The sequence below is a fragment of the Engystomops pustulosus genome, chromosome 1, assembly GCF_040894005.1.
Source record: "Engystomops pustulosus chromosome 1, aEngPut4.maternal, whole genome shotgun sequence".
Taxonomy (NCBI): domain Eukaryota; kingdom Metazoa; phylum Chordata; class Amphibia; order Anura; family Leptodactylidae; genus Engystomops; species Engystomops pustulosus.
In genome coordinates, this window is record NC_092411.1 from 19,369,533 (window position 1) to 19,385,873 (window position 16,341).

General features: G+C 44.8%; 1 protein-coding gene across 2 annotated transcripts; it reads left to right on the forward strand.

Moving 5' to 3' along the window:
- The first annotated feature begins 72 nt into the window (after positions 1–72).
- On the forward strand, positions 73–16,224 carry DNAJC21 (DnaJ heat shock protein family (Hsp40) member C21). Of its 2 annotated transcripts, XM_072134691.1 has the most exons (14): positions 74–259; positions 942–1,035; positions 1,121–1,244; positions 2,489–2,611; positions 3,581–3,885; positions 4,223–4,365; positions 7,041–7,131; positions 7,605–7,790; positions 8,493–8,532; positions 10,279–10,430; positions 10,626–10,668; positions 12,227–12,378; positions 12,947–13,028; positions 14,581–16,224. In XM_072134691.1, exons 1-14 carry the CDS (start codon positions 163–165, stop codon positions 14,746–14,748), a joined length of 1,800 nt encoding a protein of 599 aa, XP_071990792.1. In that variant the 5' UTR covers positions 74–162; the 3' UTR covers positions 14,749–16,224. The 2 variants fall into 2 exon arrangements, with proteins under 2 accessions (XP_071990800.1, XP_071990792.1); XM_072134699.1 differs by lacking the exons at positions 10,626–10,668; positions 12,227–12,378 and having other exon boundaries at positions 73–259.
- Positions 16,225–16,341: the final 117 nt, after the last annotated feature.

Sequence of the window (16,341 nt, forward strand, 5' to 3'; positions counted from 1 at the left end):
GTGATTGAGCACTGACGCCGCGCAGGCGCATAGGCTACCAGGCGCGCGGTATGCTGGGTAGTCTACGCCTGCTGCCAGTAAGGGGGCGGAGCTACGGTCTTCCATTTCCGGGTTACAGGCACACGTGGGTTGCCGGGGGTCAGCCGGCAAGTTGTGATCGCGATGCGGTGTCACTATGAGGTGCTCGGGCTCCGCAGAGACTGTACCGACGATGACCTGAAGAAAGCTTACAGGAAGCTCGCCCTAAAATGGCACCCGGGTGAGGCTCACAGCGCTGGCTGTTTTTAGTTCTCCTCTGTTATAGGACAGCCTTAAGACTCCTTAAAGGGGCGCTCCATTCATCATAAATTAGCTAAATTTCCCCCTGGAAATAACTTTTTCTATTAAATTATTCCTATTCTTAAGTTTTTACCTCTTTTTGCTGCTATTTTTATATCTTTTGTCGTTGATCTCACCACCTCCTCATCTGTTGAGGTCTTTCTTGTAATCATGTGGCTGTTTGGAATGTCATGTGACGTCACCAAGCTTAAAATATGGCGGCCACCAGCATTGGGAAGCCGCAGGGTCACTAACTGTAGTCAGTGCAGACTGGGATTGATCTTGTCATGTGACTTGAAGGGAGTTGTATGGAGATTTTAAAGGGTTGGTGTAGGTTTGTCATGACAATTAGAGGGGTTCACCTGCTAATGGTCAAGCTCTGGCCGTTGGGACCCCACAGATCACCAAATCTGGGGTCTCTTGGGAATTTCACTGCTGTGGGATCCTGGTTTCCTTCTTTTGGGATTACACAACCCCTGTCCCATCCAGGGACCAGGTCTCTTAGTCCTGCTCCAGCCGTGCAGCGCTGATGCCCATGATCCATGGATTCTTGTGGTGCCCAGATCCGGGTCATGTGTCGTATACGCAGGTGTCACAGTCCTGATCATTCTCTTCTCTTACAGATAAAAACTTGGATAACTCAGAGGAAGCGGCCGAACAGTTCAAGGTGATCCAGGCCGCCTATGATGTCATCAGTGACCCCCAGGAGAGGGCGTGGTGAGTGACCTATAAACCTAGCAATGTACTGGCCACTTACCTACCTGATTATACATGGACCTGACCTTCCTGTATTGTACTCCAGGTACGACAACCACAGAGACGCCCTGCTGAAGGGAGGTGTGGATGGCGAGTACCAGGACGACAGCTTGGATCTGGTCCAGTATTTCACAGTCACTTGTTACTCCGGTTATGGAGATGATGAAGAGGTAAGACTGGGGCAGTATAAATAATACCGTCATATGCTGTAATGACAGGATAAATATAGGTGTTTATTTTTATCAGTGTCATATTTGTATCTCATCAGTTTTGATCATTGCGTACATCCTCATGTTCAAGGTTCCGTCTGGTATCAATAGATACTTTAAGCTCAATCCTTACGTTCTCGTATCAATGTCATGTTGTATCTGTGACCAGTCATAGATTATAGTAGGAGCAGCGCTGGATTGGAGGAGAGGACAGAGCTAAATTTTAGGCTATATGCACATTACATTTTACTCCTCCGTTGTAAGGATATGCCATGAAGATTTCCAAAGTGTCCTTACACGGAGGTTTAAGACATATCCCAGTGTATGCACATATGTTCTGTTCCTCCCCTTCTGCCCTAAATGTGGAAGAACGAGTGAAAAATCGGCAGCAGCCAGTGATTCGCCATTGTCAATGTTCAAGGTGTCCCTATATTTGGACAGTTACATCCCTGGGATCCTCCCGCAGTGGAGGTGTGAGATGGATGTAATAAAGCTGCATCCGTCTCCAGTCGCCCAGCATCTGCTGAGTGTATAGTATTCAAAGTTGCCTTTGTCCTCCAGTATATGTCTATGTACACGTCTAGTGTATATTTTATGGCGTACACCTTGAATGTATCCAAAAACACAATGTGAATAAGTTCTTTTTAAGAGCATGATAGAAAAATTTATCCCAGACAACCCCTTTGGTTAATCTGAGTCATTCATGCCTCCTCCAACCCATCTATTTGAGACCTCCCATCAGTGCTCAAGATGGGAATACAGGCGGCCCCCTACTTAAGAACACCCAACTTACAGACGACCCCTAGTTACAAACGGGCCTCTGGATGTTGGTAATTTATTGTACTTTAGTCCTAGGCTACAATAATCAGCTATAACAGTTATCACAGGTGTCTGTAATGAAGCTTTAGTGTTAATCCCGGTTCTTATGACAATCCAACATTTTTAAAATCCAATTGTCAAAGACCAAACAAAAATTTGCCTAGGGTTACAATTATAAAGTATACAGTTCCAACTTGCATACAAATTCAACTTAAGAACAAACCTACAGAACCTATCCTGTACATAAACTGGGGAACGCCTGTATATCATATGGTTTGAAATTTAGGAAAACAGACTGTGGTCCTGTGTACAATCAGCACAGCTGATGTATTTTAGGACTAATGTGTATTCCAGGCTTATTCATATTTCATGCTCTCGTGTTTCAGGGTTTCTACGCCGTGTACAGACGCATCTTCCAATTGATTGTTAAAGAAGAAATGGAAAGTAAGATAAATGACGAAGGAGAGGAATATCCAACATTCGGAGACTCTCAGAGTGACTATGACACGGTACGAAATACAACATCCATGCATTGCTGACTATTGTCCCTGTACCTTCAGTGGGTTACACTTTGCACCGTTTATATAGGAAACGCTGAGACTCTCATTACTTGGAATTGGATTAGTGTCCCATTGCTCATGGAGTAGACTACTAGTAACACGGCAAATAGATCCTATCCCTTTAAGGAAAACCTACCATGTTAGGAACTTCTCCCCTATCTACAGGATAGGTTACAAAAAGATTTTATTTGATGGACTGACTGTTTCGAGCAATGAGAGCAACGAGAACGGGAGCCCCAGCAATCATTAGAATTGGGGATCCTGGTCTCATTAATGGTTGGAGCAGCAGGTAATACATCTGTTCTGTTGCTCAGTAGTATGGGAGTGTTGGAAATTGCCATGCACAGCGCTCTGCTATTTCTGGCATTTCTGATGGATGCTGGAGATGCTGTGCCCTGTGCTTTGGCGCTCACATAGTATTCTTTGGAGGAGCAGGACTTGTGTTTGACCTTCTACTTCACCCATTAGTGAGAATGGGATCCCCATTGTCCAGATTCTCAGAGATCTTGTTCTCGTGATCAGTAGGGATCCCATGAGTTGGACCCTCACCTTGTTATCCCCTATCCTGTGCATAGGGCATACCTTCCTAGCTACATTCACTTTATGACATGGGAGGTTGTGGTTCTATGAGGGCAGCGCTGACATAATTTTCCCCTAAAAGGATCAATAGGAAAATAAAATCAGACTGCAGCTGCCTTTAGATACTTGTATTTAAGTCATTCGCTAATAGTATTGTGAGAACCTCTTGATATTGTGCTGTGATTTCCTGCTGGGATAGGGGAAGGTAGAGCTGTTCTATATCCGCATTATTTCATAACTGTAACATGGGTATTTCATTGTAAACAGAGGGAGGGTATACCCCATGATGTCTATCATCCTGTAGTCTATGTGTGACTTTGGTTGTGTGGACGCCTGCAGGTGGTGCACCCGTTCTACGCCTACTGGCAGAGCTTCTGCACGGTCAAGAACTTTGCCTGGAAGGAAGAGTACGACACCAGGCAAGCGTCCAACCGCTGGGAGAAGAGAGCCATGGAGAAGGAGAACAAGAAAACCCGAGACAAGGCGCGAAAAGAGCGCAATGAGCTGGTGAGGGAGCTGGTGGCCTTCATCAGGAAGAGAGACAAGAGAGTGCAGGCGCATAGGAAGATGGTGGAGGAGCAGAACGCAGAGAAAGCCAAGAAGGTGGAGGAGCTGCGGAGGCAGCAGAAGCTGCAGAATGCCAAGTACGTTCCTTAGATAGACTAGAATCATTGGCTCCCTGACCCCCGGGGACCCTCATGGGGTCATGTCGCTCGTCTAGCACTGTGACCCCTGGTAACCTAAATTTATACAAAACATGACTTCAGCTCTGCTGCAGGTCACTGCTTTACTGCTGTGCAGGGAAATTCTATGGGGTCCTAGAGGTCACATCCAAAATAATAATGGTCGTGATGGCTCGGCCTCTCCTCTATAGTGTCCTTGGGCAGCAGAAATCCCCTTAGTTCATGTATTTTAGGTCCCTATATAATTCCTTATTTTGTAATGAAAATGCAATCGCTAATATAAGATGATGTTTTCCAGGCTGGCCGAGCAGTACAAGGAGCAGAGCTGGATGGCCATGTCTGAGCTGGAGAAGGAGCTGCAGCAGATGGAGGCTCAGTATGACAAGGAATTCGGAGACGGCTTAGAGGATGGCGAGGAGGAGGGAGAAGAACAGCAGGATGGTAGGTAACAAGGGATCAAGATACTGGGTCCTCTCTGCAAAAACACTGGGGCAGATGACCTGGTAGTCTTAACCCCTTAACGCCGAAGCCACTTTTCACCTTCCTGACACGGCCCATTTTTTCAAATCTGCCCTGTGTCACTATAAGTGGTTATAACTTTGGAACGCTTTAACATAGACAAGTGATTTTAAAATTGTTTTCTCGTGACACTTTGTACTTCATGTTAGTTGAAAAATTTTGGTGGTATGTTTTGCATTTATTGAGAAAATCAGATATTTGGTGAAAATTTGGAAAAATTCTCAATTTTCGAACTTCAAAATGTTCTACTTTTTCCATACATAGTCATAACAGCAAAAAAACTTAATAACTAACATTAACTGAATGTCTACTTTATGTGCACATGGTTTTTTATGCATACTCTCATTTTTGTAGGATGTTATGGGGCTTTGAACGTTAGGTGCGATTTTTCACATTTTCATAAAAACCGCAAAATCCTGCTATGGAGGGACCTGCTCTGGTTTCAAATCACTTTGAGAGACCTAAATAAAAGTAAACCCCATAAATTACCCCATTATAGAAACTACGCCCCTCAACGTACATAAAACAACTTTTATGAAGTTTGTTAACCCTTTAATTGTTTTACAGGGGTTAAAACAAAATCGGATACAATTTTGAAAGTACATTTTTTTTGGCTAAATGAATGTGTTTTTCAAAAAATTTACAAATTTTCAGTGGATAAAATACCAAAACGCTCCACAAAATTTGATACCCAACCTCTCCTTTGTATAACAATACCCCATATGTGGTGGTAACCTGCTGTATGGGCACACGCCAGGGCATCGAAGGGGAGCTGCGCCATTCAGAGCAGATTATGCATTGTCACTTTTTATTGGCTACACAATCTTTATTTTTTTGGCAATTTGGACATATAAGGGCTTATTTTTTGCGACATGAGATGCACTTTACAAATACTTCATTTTAGTGGGTCATTAGCTTATTGATTTTATTAACTCTTGAATGTATGAGTGAAAAGAAAATTGTCAATTTTGGTTTCCTTTCTTTTTGTATCTTTTTGGGGGTCATACACCGTACACTAAAAATACTATATTATCTTCATTCTATAGATCACTACGATTACGGTGATACCTCATTTATATAGTTTTTCATTTATTTTTACAATTTTACTGGAAAAAAAACGAATATAGAGGAAATCTCATTTGTTTTTGCATCGCCATCTTTTTGGAGACGTAACTTTAATATTTTTTTGTTGACAGAGCTAGTTTAGGGCTTATTTTTTACGTGTTGAGTTGTTCTTTCAATTGATACCATTTTGGCGCACATAACATCGGGTTTTGTTTTTACGGCGTTCACCAAGCGGGCCCAATAATGTTTCTGAGTTATTGTACGGATTGTTACGGATGCGACAATACCAAATATGTGGGTTTTTTTTTTTGCGATTTTGTGTTTTTCTCCCTTTATTGCATGAGTATAGGGAATATTTGTGTTTAGGGGACTTTAACTTTTTATTTAATTCTTTTTATTAAAAAATGTTTTTATTAAATGTTTTTAACTGTGTTTTATCACTTTTACAGGTAAGCTTGAACAAGCTATCCACTGATCACTTGTTCAAGCTCTTCTTCACATTACACAGTGTAATACAGATGTATTACACTGTGTAATGTAACATGCTGCGCATGCTCAGTGTGTTACAGCCGGGTTCTGCCAGAAGGCAGGACCCGGCTCGTGGAGGAGGATCGCGCAGCCCCGGGCACTGGCAGTCCCGGGGCTGCGATCGGAACCACGGACCCCCCCGGTAAGCGCCGCGGGGGGTCCGATTCTTGTGAAATGCCCCTAACACGCCGCGGTCTTGGGGGTTAACACCCGCGATCGGAGTAATCTCCGATCGCGGGTGTTAGAGGCGGGTGTCAGCTATAATATATAGCCGATACCCGCAGCTCAGGAGCCGGGGCCAGAAGCTTGACGTAATAGTACTCCCGCCATGCAGTATTATTACGTCAAATGTCGGGAAGGGGTTAAAATCCAGTTTTTAGACCAGTATTTGTGTGCAATCCTATCCACTGACTTCGGAAGGTTTTTCATTATAAGTTCTCCATACTGATGGGCTCTGGGATAGGTCTTGACTATTGGATTCTTAGTGGATGAGACCAGATGACTCTTCTTCATCCCAAACTGCTGAAAATCCATCATGATAAACCATGTGTACTTACTCATAGATCCAGGCACTGTGACTGCGGTAATCTTCTTCTAGATGATATCTATGGTTTCCTTCCTTCTAAAATTAACTTTTAACATTATGCTAATGAGTCAGAAGAGTTACCAGTGCCCCTCCATGCTGCAGATTTGCAGGCTGTTAGGAGGATGAAAAAATCCTGCATGTGTAACGGCCTGTGAAGCTACAGCACAGAGGGGCTCTGGTAAATTGATTTAAGAAAAGATCACAAATATAAGAAGATACCACAGTCCCGGTGCCTGGATCTATGAGTAATGTCCCTGATGAATCGTGATGGATTTATCATAACAGATTTTTAATTTAGAGACAAGGCGCCCACATCTGGTAGTGACTGGTATTGCATCTAGTCACTTGAAAATGAATGAGACTGAGAACTGTGACTCTTATCATATGGTAAAACTTTATGCCATTTGTTTTCCCACAGGGCGAGCGAGCGATGAGGGGGACGAGGAAGAATTATTGTATGACGACCTTTACTGTCCAGCGTGTGACAAAGTGTGTCAGTCCGAAAAAGCGTAAGTGTAAACTTATGTTATAGTATTATATATTGAAAGGAGTATAAGCCAATCCTAACAAGTCAACTTTGACAACTTCAAGTCGTAGAAGGAATTCTAGAGGGAGAGGATCCCCTAGAGGCTTCCAGTTGACCCTAAATTGGGCCCCAGGTGCCATAACAAGCTATTGTTGCCTTGCAAAGGGCCAGTGGAGCTCACATAGATTCTGCAGTTGATATTGACCAAAGCATCTGAGGGGTCAGGATAAGATTTTATCCCATTACAACATGAGCAGCGCCAACACTACAGATTTCTAGCACTGGGTTCTTAGTCCTTGGGGTATGTGACATAACTGAAGTCCCCAAGGGGTTAAAGTGGAAGCTGAATTCATACTGATGTTAGATTGGATTTCGGCAAAGCTTTTTCCCTATTACCAGAAACATTAGATTTACAATTATGTAACCAGTTTCCGTTTTTTTGTCTCATTGAACCAGGATGAGGAATCACGAGAAGTCTAAGAAGCACCGGGAGATGGTGGCGCTCCTGCGGCAGCAGCTGGAGGCCGAGGAGGAAGAGTTCAACAACTCTGTAGGAGAAGAAACCAGCGCCATGGAGGACGAAGACCAAATACTGTCTGAGGAAGAAGATGAGGAGTTACAAGAGGAAACCCCAAAACCAAAGTAACTACACATATAGGGAGCAGACTGCTGGCACTTGTACCGTGTCACTGGTCCAAAACACATTTTGTAACATCCATCTTTACAGATAAAAGCTTTCTCCTCTTATCCGGCTCTTTCTACTCTTTTCCCCCATCCTAATGTGACATTCACTTTTACATTACTGCTAAGTCAGCAGTTCTCACTGTCGGCTCACAGAGGGGTGAGATTACTGCTCTCCATAGAAGTCTCTGGAGAGGGAAGGGGGAAGAGACCAGGGCACAAACTTGCTCCAGCAGCTACGGGTTTTGTATTGGTACCGCTCAGTGCTTTTCTGTGATGTGCCGTGTGTCAGACATATGGGACAGAATCTCCTCCTGTGTGCAGTTTATGGGATACAACTCAGAATTATAGAGAACCCGCGCAGTGGGAAAACTCATATGGTGTTTGTCCCCATAGAAAGACTTAAAGGAACACTCCTCCAATCAAAGCTAATTCATTGGATAATACTTGGTTGCAGGGCCTAAAGGCAGGAGCAAGACTCATTTTCATTGTATTCCCAGAACTTTGCTAGAACCTGAAGTCCTGCTCCTCCCTCCAGGCCCTGCACCAGGTGTAATACACTGGATCAGCTGTGACTGCTGTCTTCTATGTATATAGATATGTTACATTATGATGTTTCATTTGATTTTTCCCCTCTTTTTAAAATTTACAATCTTCTTGCAGGCTCAGTAAAAAGCAAAAGAAGAAGCAAAAATCTTCAAAGGTGAGTGATTCTTAATCGTTGTGTTCTTGCAGAATGTGTAGTTAACCCCTTTAGGCTCCGTGACGGATATATCCGCCACTGAGCTATGAAAGGTGTATGAAGAGGGCTGAGTTCTCTTCATACAGAGATGGGCTGCATATCGCAGCAAAGACCCATCGCTAACACGCGCGGTTGGTGCTTGCGAAGTCGCATGGGCGCTGCCATCTTACCTCGATACAGAAGTATGGCAGTATATAGTAGGAACGGTCAGACCATCTAGGGTTAATGTACCCCAGATGGTCTAAGAAATAGTGAAAAAAAAAAAAAAAAAAAAGTTTAAAAAATGTAAAAAATAAATAAATAAAAAAATCACCCCCCTTTCCCTAGAACTGAAATAAAACATAATAAACAGTAAAAAATTACAGACACATTAGGTATCGCTGCGTCCCAAAATGCCCGATCTATCAAAATATAAAAACGGTTATTGACGGTGGTGACCTCCGGAACGGCAAACAGCACCCAAATGTCCGGAACGCGACTTTTACACCTTTTTACATGACATAAAAAATGTAATTAAAAAATGATCAAAATGTCGCACACTCCTCAAAATGGTAGCAATGAAAACATTGGCTCATTTTGCAAAAAATGACACCTCACACGGCTCCGTACACAAGTATGAAAAAGTTATTAGCGTCAGAAGATGACGAAAATATTTTTTTTTCTTTTTTTGTACACATTCGTTTAATTTTTGAAAATGTATTAAAATGCAATAAAACCTGTATAAATTTGGTAGCACCGCGATCGCACCGAACCAAAGAATAAAGTAGAGGTGTTATTTGGAGCGAAGAGTGAAAGTCGTAAAAACTGAGCCCACAAAAACGTGACGCACACGCGTTTGTTTTTTTTTTTTTATTTTTCCATATTTGGAATTTTTTTTCCAGCTTCCCAGTACACGGCATGTTAAAATAAATAACATTACGGGAAAGTAAAATAAGCCCTCACACAGCTCTGTACACAGAAAAATGAAAAAGTTATGGATTTTTGAAGATGGAGAGCGAGAAATGAGCGAAAATACCCTGCGTCCTTAAGGGGTTAATGGCAGTGAGCAACTCATGAAGGTCGTACTGATGCTGTCCACTATTTTTGATCTGGGACTGAGAGAACAACTTCTGATTTCTCCTGTTTATTTTGATCTCATTCTGGGTGCAGTTCCAAGCACAACCACTGTATAATACATGGCGCTGTGCTTGGTAGAGTCAAGATTAGTCATGTGGTCTCTTCCCTTAGTTGTGTCACGCAAACCCTTTAAAGGTTCTGGTACATTCGGTTTTGCCTGCATCGGGCCAGAAGTTTGAGGGGTCACGTGACCCACTTTGTTTTTCTTTTTCTCCTTTTTATTCCTCCTTTTTTTTTTTTTTTTTGTTCTTTATTTTTCTCTATGGCTCTCGCTTTCTCGCACGCACTTTCTCTTTTGGAAAAAAATATACTTAATACAAACTTTATCCTCTGAAGTAAACGGCCTGCGCTGATACATTGTTACAAACTTCTCTGGACAGAGGAGCAAGTTTTGTTGCAGTCTAGACTGGAAACTCTCAGCTATGAGATCCAAAAACTTGATATGAGGAGATTTATTAAAAACTATATTGTACTTTGTGCATGAAATCCGAGATCCCCTTTAACTTTGGTGTCCAGAATCTACTATGGATTGTAGCACATGATGTGGAAAGTTCTAAACTTTTTTTTTTTTTTCCTTGCTTTTCCCCTTAGTCGCCTGAGGAAAGTCACGCAGTGGAGAGCGATAGGGAAACGAGTGCAGCCGCAGAACCCAAAGCGAACGAAGCCAAGCTGAACGGAGTCACAGAGCAGCAGGAAGACCCCGCACCAGAAGCGGAGGACACAACAACAGCTGAGACAAAACCGTAAGTCTCCCCTTCCCAGTACGGAAAGTTCCATCCTGTGGGTAATGGAAGCTGGATGTCACTGTAGATGATTCTTATTATTGACTGTTGTGTTCCTTTACAGGGGGCGGCTCTATATATATATAGATATGTTACATTATGTTGTGATGTTTCATTTGATTTTCCCCTCTTTTAACATTTACAATCTTCTTACAGGCTCAGTAAAAAGCAAAAGAAGAAGAAGCAAAAGTCTTCAAAGGTGAGTGATTCTTGATCGTTGTGTAGTTAATGGCAGTCGGCGACTCATGAAGTTCTTACTGATGGCGTCCACTCCTGTTTTTGATCTGGAGACTAAGAGAACAACTTCTGATCTCTCCTCTGTTTATCTAGATCTCATTCTGGGTGCAGTTTCAAGCACAACCACTGTATAATGCATGGCGCTGTGCTTGGTAGAGTCACAAGACTACAGTCATGTGGTCTCTTCTCTCAGTTGTTTTGCTTTCTCTGTTTTGCCCCCCGCGCTTTCTCTCTGTTTTGCCCCCCGCGCTTTCTCTCTGTTTTGCCCCCCGCGCTTTCTCTCTGTTTTGCCCCCCGCGCTTTCTCTCTGTTTTGCCCCCCGCGCTTTCTCTCTGTTTTGCCCCCCGCGCTTTCTCTCTGTTTTGCCCCCCGCGCTTTCTCTCTGTTTTGCCCCCCGCGCTTTCTCTCTGTTTTGCCCCCCGCGCTTTCTCTCTGTTTTGCCCCCCGCGCTTTCTCTCTGTTTTGCCCCCCGCGCTTTCTCTCTGTTTTGCCCCCCGCGCTTTCTCTCTGTTTTGCCCCCCGCGCTTTCTCTCTGTTTTGCCCCCCGCGCTTTCTCTCTGTTTTGCCCCCCGCGCTTTCTCTCTGTTTTGCCCCCCGCGCTTTCTCTCTGTTTTGCCCCCCGCGCTTTCTCTCTGTTTTGCCCCCCGCGCTTTCTCTCTGTTTTGCCCCCCGCGCTTTCTCTCTGTTTTGCCCCCCGCGCTTTCTCTCTGTTTTGCCCCCCGCGCTTTCTCTCTGTTTTGCCCCCCGCGCTTTCTCTCTGTTTTGCCCCCCGCGCTTTCTCTCTGTTTTGCCCCCCGCGCTTTCTCTCTGTTTTGCCCCCCGCGCTTTCTCTCTGTTTTGCCCCCCGCGCTTTCTCTCTGTTTTGCCCCCCGCGCTTTCTCTCTGTTTTGCCCCCCGCGCTTTCTCTCTGTTTTGCCCCCCGCGCTTTCTCTCTGTTTTGCCCCCCGCGCTTTCTCTCTGTTTTGCCCCCCGCGCTTTCTCTCTGTTTTGCCCCCCGCGCTTTCTCTCTGTTTTGCCCCCCGCGCTTTCTCTCTGTTTTGCCCCCCGCGCTTTCTCTCTGTTTTGCCCCCCGCGCTTTCTCTCTGTTTTGCCCCCCGCGCTTTCTCTCTGTTTTGCCCCCCGCGCTTTCTCTCTGTTTTGCCCCCCGCGCTTTCTCTCTGTTTTGCCCCCCGCGCTTTCTCTCTGTTTTGCCCCCCGCGCTTTCTCTCTGTTTTGCCCCCCGCGCTTTCTTTTTTCTTTGTCTCTGCCTCCGTCTCTCTCGCACCCCCTGATGTAAGCGACCTGAGCTGATACATTGTAACAAACCTGTCTGGACATGGCAGCAAGTTTTGTTGCAGTCTAGACTGGAAACCCTCAGCCATGAGATCTGAGAACTTAATATGAGAAGAATTACTAAAAACTATATTATACTTTGAACATGAAATCCGAGATCCCCTTTAACTTTGGTGCCCAGAATCTACTATGGATTGTAGCAAATGATATATAAGTTCTAAACCTTTTTTTTCTGCTTTTCCCCTTAGTCGCCTGAGGAAAGTCACGCAGTGGAGAGCGATAGGGAAACGAGTGCAGCCGCAGAACCCAAAGCGAATGAAGCCGAGCTGAACGGAGTCACAGAGCAGCAGGAAGACCCCGAACCAGAAGCGGAGGACACAACGGCAGCTGAGACAAAACCGTAAGTCTCCCCTTCCCAGTACAGATTATCCTGTGGGATAATGGAAGCTGGATGTCACTGTAGATGATTCTTATTAGAATATTTCCCTAATAATGAGCTGGTCATAAAGAGAAGAAGGAGGAGGGTTCTGCAGCAGGAGACTCTACAATAGGTGCTCAGGATTCCTGCAGTGCCCCCACAGGGAGAATGAAGCGATACACTTGCTAGGTCCACCATAATAAGAGACTTTGTCTGTAGACACTCCCCAAACTTTTCATCCACTGCATCAAAATATGTGTCATGTGCGCACGTTACGTATTACGTGCGGATTTACTGCATTGCAATTCTGCAGGGTAATACACTCGCAGAGAAGTGTGTGGGATTTATCAGAATCTTATACCAATAATGTGGAAAGCGCTTGGCTCTCGACCATTGTCTGGTGTCTGCGGTTGCAGAGTTGCTTCGGGGTTATCTGTGGGGTAAATCGTGCAAACGTGTGCTGGTTATAAACCTCACCCCATGCTTTTAGTCCTGTCAGTGCTGCTGTTATCCTCCAGTTGTGATTTGACTGATTTTTGGTTTCTTACAGAACAGCAAAGTTGAAGGGAAAGAAGGCAAAAGAGTTAAAGAAAGCCGCAAAGATGGCCGCCGCGGAGGAGAATCCAGAGCAGGTAATAAGACGATTGCTGTGTGATGAGCCATCGATGCCTCCCAGGGCACTTGTCTTGGGTCTTGTGAGCACAACCCAACATCTATGATGGAAGGCTCCGGCATAAGGCAGGGCACGGTTCTGCGGACACTGTGTGTGGATATATAGATATAATATATATATCTATACAGGCAGTTTGTTCTTAAGTTGAATTTGTATGCAAGTCGAAATCGTATATATATTAGAATTGTAGCTCCAGACAAAATACTTTTTTTGTATTTTGCTAATTTTTTTGCTGTAATGGAACCAAGGATTATTAATAATTTCATTGCATACGCCTTACAGCTGATCATTGCAGTCGGGGGACTAAAGTAAAGCATCCAGAGACCTTTACCAGAGGTCATAGTGGGCAGAGAGGTCCTGTAATTGCTCATCGCTAGGGTGTAGGTTGTACACATTCATAATGTACTGTAGTCTCCCATGGGATGTCAAAGGCTCTTTGCTAGTAGTGATCACATAAGTCTGTGGAATGTGTTTTTTAGGGTTTGTGCACCAAAATTTTGGTGCACAAATTCTGACATAATTGCAATTACTGGCAAACCTTCAGGATCTGCGATTATTTCCCCTTTTTATGAAGGTGGCGCGGGGCATAAACGCCTGGACTCTCGCTGGTAATAAAGCAATTCTACACCAGGGCCTGGCTGTATTGTAGACCGGGGCATGCTGTGCCAGAGTGTGATAAATGTCCCCCTATGTCCTTATCTGTAGCGACTATAGCCGACAGATCTTTCCTTCTTGGTCTGGTCCTTGGGTCTGAAGACCCAAGACCCCTTTTTATCTTGAATCCGTTTTTTATATCCCTCTTCATTGACTTTGAATGCTGAGTCAACCTTTTGAAAATGTGGACAGAGAATTGTTAAAACCCATAGAAACCTAAAAACTTTCCAGCCTCTTGTTACATGGTCTCTATCCCTTTAAAGGAAACCTATTATTTGCTTTGATACATTATGAAGCAAACATACCTTGAGAATGCTGTAGCTACACTGATGCAGGATCATATCCTGGTTAATCCTGAGCTGAGTGGTTTTGCTAAAAAAAAATTATAACATTCAGGACCTTGGGAAAGCTGGGTCAGGCTGGCTGCCTACATAAACAATTTACACGGAGCTTGTAATTACAAATGGAGGTTAGTCAAGACATGAGTAATCATCCCCAGTTGGATCACTCATACGCAGCAGCTGGGGGATGGTGCAGCAATTGATTATTCTGCCTTCAGGCACAACCCAGGGATTACATCATCCTCTCCTGCAGTGAATAACTAGTGTGCTAGGAGAAGCGCTGAAACAGCCATAGAAGTGACAGAGCTTCATTATCATAATGTTATATCTATTTTATCAGCAAAACCACTCATGCAGGATCATATCTTGGTTATTCCCTGAGCTAAGTGTAGCTTCAGCAGTCTCAAGGTATGTTTGCTTCATAATGCTTCACATCAAATGATAGGATTCCTGTAACGGAGGGTATAGTAGACGTCAGCGTTATGAGTGACATGTTATTTGGCTTTCTCATTGCAGGACGCAGAAGCCTCCCTGAGGTGTAACACCTGTGGGAACGAGTTCCCAACCCGCAATAAACTATTCACGCACCTGAAGAACACGGGGCATGCGCTGGCGGTCTCTAACCCATCTGCAAACACGGGCACAGCGTCCAAGTCCAAGAAGGAGCGGCGGAAAAATAAATGACCTGGAATAAGGGGACTCTGCCGAATTGGTGACTGTGGAGTGGAGCTGTGTACCGGGAACGACATGACACTAAATACCACTGCACGGGCTCCAGACTTGTCCGCTGGTGCATGAGATTTTATAGGGTGCTCCTCCCATATTCATCAGGGTGATGTCTTTGAAGCTTTGCCTATAGGAGAAATGGAGTGGACTACTCCACCCAACATCAGTCATGGTAACCTGTGGCTCCAGCTATTTCATACCTCATAGATGGAGGTAGATCTTCATATGCACAGAACTTATATTACACAGGGGATGCGTCATCAGATGTGACCAGGCAGTCAGTGTCCGGTATTGTCCCTGGGGAGATGTGTAATCAGACCTTTGTGTATGTTGTTACAAGCAGCAGGACTGTGATAAATGGATTTATATGGAAGGATTGTAGTAAGGAGACATGTCCTCACACTGCTGTGCTCTCTCCGTTATGCACTGACCTGCTCTCGGGCCTTTCCTTTGTACCGAGTGAATGCTGTACTTGGAATCTGGCTAAAGACTTCAGGAGTAACTCATCTTCTAGAAGGGAGAAGCTGTGGAGCAGCTGAATGCACTAAATTTGGAGCCCAGCAGTGTGAGGACACGCCCCCAGTACAGTCCTGCTGCTAGTAGAGCATAGCAGAGCGAGGACACGCCCCCAGTACAGTCCTGCTTCTAGTAGAGCACAGCCGAGTGAGGACACGCCCCCAGTACAGTCCTGCTTCTAGTAGAGCACAGCAGTGTGAGGACACGCCCCCAGTACAGTCCTGCTGCTTGTAGAGCACAGCCGAGTGAGGACACGCCCCCAGTACAGTCCTGCTTCTAGTAGAGCACATCCGAGTGAGGACACGCCCCCAGTACAGTCCTGCTGCTAGTAGAGCACAGCCGAGTGAGGACACGCCCCCAGTACAGTCCTGCTGCTAGTAGAGCACAGCCGAGTGAGGACACGCCCCCAGTACAGTCCTGCTGCTAGTAGAGCACAGCCGAGTGAGGACACGCCCCCAGTACAGTCCTGCTGCTAGTAGAGCACAGCAGAGCGAGGACACGCCCCCAGTACAGTCCTGCTGCTAGTAGAGCACAGCAGAGTGAGGACACGCCCCCAGTACAGTCCTGCTGCTAGTAGAGCACAGCAGTGTGAGGACACGCCCCCAGTACAGTCCTGCTGCTACTAATAACATACTCAAAGATATGATTACACATCTCTCCAGGGACATGTGTGGCCCCCATGCCCTGCTGTAGGTGGCTCACACCCTGGCTGTGTAGTGTGGGCTCTCTGCTGGAGGTAAGTGCACCCTCGTCCCAGGATTATTTTGTCTCCTCCTGGCCGCTCCTGCTCTTACAATCCTGGAAGGATCGTGTATAATCCGCATCATCTCTTGTGATCTGCGTCGTGTTCCGATAAATTGCAGAATGATGCTGATTCCGGCCTTGTACAGCCAAAAATAAATTATTTTATTAAAACAATGAACTTTTACTTTTTCTTCGTAATCATCTGATATGACTAAACTCAATTTTTCAATGCATCAGGACACTGTTTGGGAACTTTCCAGAAGTTTAATTGACTTGTCATTCTGCGAATGA